The sequence below is a fragment of the Pteropus alecto genome, unplaced genomic scaffold, assembly GCF_000325575.1.
Source record: "Pteropus alecto unplaced genomic scaffold, ASM32557v1 scaffold75, whole genome shotgun sequence".
NCBI lineage: Eukaryota > Metazoa > Chordata > Mammalia > Chiroptera > Pteropodidae > Pteropus > Pteropus alecto.
Window position 1 is genome coordinate 1893367 of NW_006440638.1, and position 6450 is coordinate 1899816.

The 6450-nt window shown below is 38.0% G+C and overlaps 1 protein-coding gene across 1 annotated transcript in view; it reads right to left on the bottom strand.

The window, feature by feature from the left end:
- Positions 1-210: 210 nt before the first annotated feature.
- The window catches only part of PCOLCE2 (procollagen C-endopeptidase enhancer 2), a 61080-nt gene continuing 54840 nt past the window's right edge, over positions 211-6450 (bottom strand). The window contains exons 7-9 of the mRNA XM_006917451.3: positions 5049-5132; positions 2788-2955; positions 211-792 (exon numbers count right to left, since the gene is read on the bottom strand). Of these exons, the coding sequence (XP_006917513.1) occupies positions 662-792; positions 2788-2955; positions 5049-5132 (383 nt within the window). The 3' untranslated portion in view covers positions 211-661. The remainder of the gene's footprint in view (positions 793-2787; positions 2956-5048; positions 5133-6450) is intronic.

Consider the following 6450-nt stretch of genomic DNA (forward strand, 5'->3'; position numbering starts at 1 on the left):
CCTGAGGGATACCGTTCAAGCGCTAACATTTCTGTTTCTGCAGAGAAGAATCATAATCTGTTTACATTACTGAACCCATCCAGCCCCCGAAGTTCTGTGAAGGCTAACTCTTTGAGCATGGTGTAAATTGTTACAAAGACAAACATATAAGTAAATAGCAGAAAATATTCTTTTTATAGTGTCCCACTTTCTATAAAAACAAGTTTAATGGTTGTTATATAATCATTTAAAATATTTTATTAAGCATTGATTTAAAAATGCAAGAGAAGAATATGACACCTTGAAGCAAGCGCTTGAAGGTAAAACAAATACCACTATAAATATCGCACTTATAAAATCTTTTTTACATCTTCACAAAACTCATTTCTAAAATACCCTTGTACAGACATGTATAAATAAACTGCTTCCAAACTGTCAACGCTTGATACAGGTAGTCTCCTATCACCACAGTGAGTCTGCAGGTTCTCCATTAGATATTGCTCCTCTTGGTACAGGCACAGAACTTCCATCAGCAATATCAGAGGTCTCATACCTCCATCATGTGAAGAGTAAATCTTTCCGAATGCTCAATATTTAATATTACAAGATTGTTTTTCTACTGAGAAAAATAGATCTTTCCAAGGCAATGACAGAATGAAGCTTATATTGACACAGTTCACTGTTAACATTGCTTGTTTTCCAAGGCATTCAGGAACTTCTGATTCTTGGTCTTGAACATCATGATAAAGCTGTTTGGCATAATTTTGCCTCGCCCATCTTCGCCTACTTGGCCCATAATAATGTAATTTTGACCTAAAAAAAGAGAACATAAAATTATTTTTTTTCTCTATGTGTGTTTGTTTGAAACAACTTAGACTATAACTTACCTCTAGATAAATGTTCTGTAGGGATACAATTAAATATTTATTCTACTGGTTTAAGACTCTCATCAGCAAAAACCTAAAAACTGAGTAACATGTTCCAGCTCTGCTGACACTGGGAAATTGGCTGGAATAACTAGATCCGGTCATGTCTTGCTCTGCAGCGCTGTAGGTCTGGTGTATTTACTGAGTGTCTACCAAGAATGATGCACTATGCTCATGGGAAAGGCTCTCAACTGCTCCAGGGGCCTCCCGTGAGTGCCCCAGACACGCCATCCTCAGATGGCCTCTCGAAATCCCATAGCGCTTCTGGATTTCTCAGGTATTTGGCAACTAATGATCTACTGTCTTCAGTTGTCTTGAATGTTTTTGCAATATCTCAAGCATATATACTATGTAAGTTTCCTGAGGGCATGATTTCATCATATACTTCTTTGCAGTCCTATAGTCTCTTACAAAAACAGGTACTACAAAGTACTTATATCAGTTACACTATTTTTAAAATATATATAAGTGTGTCTGACTAAGTTTATGCCTGGACTGACTGGTGCCTAAGCTGACACATGTTGGGTTCAACTCTGAAGATTTATACTGCCTCAGAAAAATGCCATAAAGGAAGTGCATATTACTACCTTCTTTATCTTCCTTCTCTCTTCCCCAGAGCATCATAAGAAAAATACGTGTTTCTCTTTTCTCTTGTGTAATCCTTCCTCTGTGGGATAACACTGTCATCACAGTGGTCTTGAGCCTGTAAAAGCTTGGTAGGCTGGACAGGTAAATGCCACCTCAAGTCTGGACTGCTAGCATCATTATTTGCTGTTCCTGGCAGTTCTGGAAAGAAGCGTTATCTTTTAGAGAGCCTTTGCTGTTCCCTCTAAAAAGTCAGTGTGACGCTGCTGGCTTCCTGGCTTTTCTGAATGATCCAGAATCATAGTAAAGCTTTCTTGAAGTGAATATTCTGTATTTCTGTGTCTGTGTGTGTGTGCACACACACATGTGGTTTGGTTTGTTTTGGTTGTGGGAGAGGTTTGTAACGAGACCGAGGAAAGGAATGAGCTGAGATTGGATAATCATGGCATATCACACACTGGAATACCAGGCATTATTTACCATTCTAAAGAGAGAGATCTATCTATATGTGCTATTTGCAGAAAGGCATCTATGTAAATATCATGTGGGGGCAAGTTGCAGTAGAATGTGTATAGCATGATTCCGTTTCTCTAAGTGAGTATGTGCATGTTTTATATGGACAGAAACTTTCTGGAAGAAACTTTTCATAGGACCACTGGTTTTGAAAATGAAAATGCTTCACATTTTATTTCTGTACTTATTTAAACTTTTTAAAAACTATAGAACAGACATTACTTTTTCTTGAACATACACTATTTCGACAATGTTAACGAGCGTGTTTAAAAACAATGTGCCTCTGGCTCTGAAGCAACTCCCCTTTTTCCAAAATTTCTCTTAATAAACTCATTCCTACATATGGATTTAATGATCCTTTATCTAAAAATGATTCCCAAATCTCTTAATTCTAGCCCCTAATACCTTTCTCTTCTGAACTTCAGCTCTGAATTTCCTTTTTCTTACAATATTGGCACCTTAAGTGCAATGACTAACAATTTTCTCCTGAACTGCTCCTTTGTGTCTGTTCCCTGTTATCCAACTTCAAATGCTTCTTGGACTCGTTCATCATTTCTACTACCTTGTCTTTTTCACAAGTTATAAGAACTGGAATTAGAGCCCAGTTCTGCCTGACTCCAAAGGCCTTCCTTCTATACCAGAAGTGGGCAATATATTAGCCCTGATTTGATTCCCTAGACCAGCCATGGCATAGACAGACCCATGGCTTGCTCTGAGATACTCTCTTGTTCCCTTCTCTGTCCCTGAGTTCCTCTACAAGACGAAAGTTTTCCTTTTTACTTACCCCTTCTCAGGAGAGGGCACTGCTTGCAGACCACAATGACCTTGGCACTCATGTTCTTGCCGGCCTGCTGAATTGCCAGATTTCCCTCTTTGTAGATGTTGATGAGTGAGACTGTGGCATGCAGACTTCCACCTCGAGTGACCGTTGTGATAACGGTGCCGGCCAATACTGCAGAAGAAAACATTTTTGAAGTAATGTAACAGTGAAGGCAAATGTAAGCGAACTGAAAATTTTTTATTTTTCTAAGTTTCAGATGGGAAACATTTTAATGTTAAAGCGAATGCCTTAATAGAGCAATTGATTCTGTACATTTGTCTCCAAAATTCAAGTTGAGAAAAGGAGCCGTGGAGCTGTAATGTTGCCCAGGTGGTTGCCTAGGACAGAAACCCAGATAGCCGCTGCATTGCAGTCTGTCGCTGAGATGGGGACTCTTTGCAACGTCTTACCCAACGTGTGGTACAGGCCTATGAGCTGCTATTTAAGAAGGCCTTGAATCTTTAGAGGTGATACCATACTAGGAGGTTGCATGAGGGGTTTGAGACATGAAGATCAGAGTCTTTGTGTCTCTGCAGGTGGGTGCCTACCTTTCTGTGTTTCCCCGACCTCTCTTTTAGCTGTCCACCCTCCTAGAACTTTGGTTCTTCTCTTGGGTCCTCATTTCTCTTTAATTATCAGTAATATCTGTCTTTTTATGGGTCTTTGATATTCCCTTTCTTATCCATCTTGTTTATCTCATTTAACAAGTCAAAATATAGAACTGAGGGGTAACTTAAATCATTTTCTTGCTTAAAAAAAACTCTAGCAAAATTCAGTTGCTTTTCATTATGTAACTCCTTTTTCTATTGTGACACTCAGAGGAAAAAGTCTCATTTCCGAGCCATAGAAGGAAAGATGCTGTGTTTCTCGAAGGCATGCTTTTGGCATTTTGGTGGAGATAATTCTGTGTGGTGCAGGACTTGTATTGAATGACTTTTTATGAGTCCTGTCTCTGCCTAGAAAAACCAGTAGTGCCCCCCAGTTTTTGTGACAACCGCAAACTACCCCTAGAGGAGTATTATCAGTGCTGGCTGAGAACCAGTAGGCCACTGCTGATAATATGTGGTCGTTTTGCCATACAAGTGACACACATTGGAATAAATCAAGTTTTGTACTTGGCTGTACTACCCTTATTGGGCAAAGTGTGAACTCATTGCTTGCACAGTATGCAAAGCTCATAAAATCAGAATTCCTGTCATGCCTTACTTTGATTCCAGGTGATTACTGTTCACTGCAAAATGTCAGTCTGTAGCCCAGTGGAATCAGGTGGCTCCAAACGACAGGGAGGGAGATTTCCTTCAGCACCTCCTACAGAAGACTAAACTAAATATGGTTGGTGGCAATGACACCTGATGCTATTTGTTTTCATTTTTAAGCCAGTTACTTGAATTTTGGCATGCAAACTCCAGAGGGGTGTCGGGCCCCAGATTTCTCAATGCCTTCACTTCACTGCTATATAGTCTGTCTGAGCTGCAGACAGTTACCACTTTAAGGCACAGAAAAAGCAAGCAAAGTTGCTTCTGGGAGGCCCTTTCTTTTGGGTAACCTATTTAGACTACAGCAATTTTCTTTTCCTAATACTTTTTTTAAATGTTCCTTTTGAAAATAACATAATTAAATTTGGCTATCTTTTGCTCTTGAGTGCTTTTCACAGAAAGTACAACTATTTTTTATTGGAAAAATCTCTTAGAAATTCTAAGTCATTAAGTAATATCTCCTCAGGTTCCAAATTATGAGTCTCCAAATAGATTTCAGGTTTCCAAGTTTTAATTTAGTATTTGGAAGGACACTGAAGAGGACATACCTGAATATCTTGTGAGAGAGACCAGCCTGGATATGTTTCTAATTTACTTAAGTTGAATTACAGACGTTTTAAAAAATACTCAGTACATGAAAAATATGTGAGAAAAGAGGCACGTGGTTTTTTTTTTTTTTCAGGAATACTGAGCTAGCCAGAATATGCAGAGTAGCAGTATCATGTACCAGGAGTCAAATTAAGTTTATGTGAAAAAGTACACTGTCTGTATAAATATTTTTCTCAGTTGTGAAATCTAACACTTTGAACAGCACAAGTCAATATACCTTAGTGTGCAGGAAAATATTTTCTTGGGTAAATGAAGAGTGTAACTGACCCTTTCCCATCACCGTCATGGCGATTCCTTTGAGACTAAGCACGCAGTCTCAAGTTTCTTACTAAAGAGAAAAGGCTGGGTTTTATTTCTTACCAAAGTTACTTGCACAATAATTGCTCTCCAGAGTCCCTGTCCATCTACACTTTTGTTGACACAGGGCCACAGTGGGTTTTAAACCTTAATTAAAAGAAGAAAGACATAAGATTCAGGAAAATGAATTCAAATATAATTGGCATTTAGATATGAATCTATCCTTTTAAAATTCTCATTTATTTCCCCGAGCCACCAATCTGTCATTGCAATGAAATAATTAGAAAGCGTACAAAAGAAATTCTTCGTGCTACCAACTACTGCTCCAATTTCCTCAGTGTAACTCAATACCCTCTGCTGAATTTTAAACCTGAGATCAAAGATAACCCAAATTTAGCCCTATTCTCCTCTTCGTTTACATTTAACACTACAACCCAAAATAGATATAGTCACCCATGTGTCCTGCTTAGAAAAACCCATATTCACAACAAATATGAAATCAGAAAATATAGGTAAACTCTTCACTTTGCACAAGGAATCCTATGATGTTTCTCCTGAGGATGGAGGGAGGTTTTTTTGGTGCAGTTAAAACATGCAATTACCTAAATGTGGATAGTACAGGTTTTTTAGAAATACTGCTCACATGTAACGTGTTACATCTGTAATTAGATGCAACCAATTACTAAACATTTCTGTTGAGCCTGTTACTGCTTATAAGGATATTAAGAATTGAGAAGCAGAGAAATTTAAAAGTAAAACTAAAAGATAAACACATTGGTTCTCAACCAGGGGTAATTTTGCCCCCTGAGTGATATTTAGCAGTGTCTGGAAATATTTTGGTTGTCACAACGAGGAGGTGATACCAGCCTCTAGTGGGCAGGTACCAGGGTTACTGTGAGACACCTGTAATGGACAGGACAGTGCTCAAGAGCGATGAATTATCTGGCTTAAAATGTTAATAGTGCCAAGGTTGAGAAACCTTGGGTTAACGAAATGAAAATATTTAATCCTTATTTATCATCATTAAAAATGAATTGTACTTGGTAAGGATTTGTAATTGTAATATTGCCCTTTTAATATGTTCTGCAGAGCCTTTTGTGAATTTATTATTTATTTACTTACTCTTAATTTGTATCCCTACTTAACTGCAAAAAAAATCTGAAGTGGATTACAATATTAAAATATATACAATTTAATGTTAAACTACATAAAATGGCTTAAACACATAAACATACATACACACACACACACACTTTTTTTTTTTTTATGAAAAAGAACTCAGCAACCATTTAGAGGGAACATTGTTCCAGAAGTTAGGGACCTAAATTTACTTAATTAACTAAGTCAAAAAGTAGTGGCATTAGTGGTTCTCCTGGGCCAATGAAAGGGCACCTTTCTAGGCGGACCACTGGAAACCAGCTCCTTCTCAGCCTCAGGACATCAGTTTGGAAGTTGGGTGGGTATC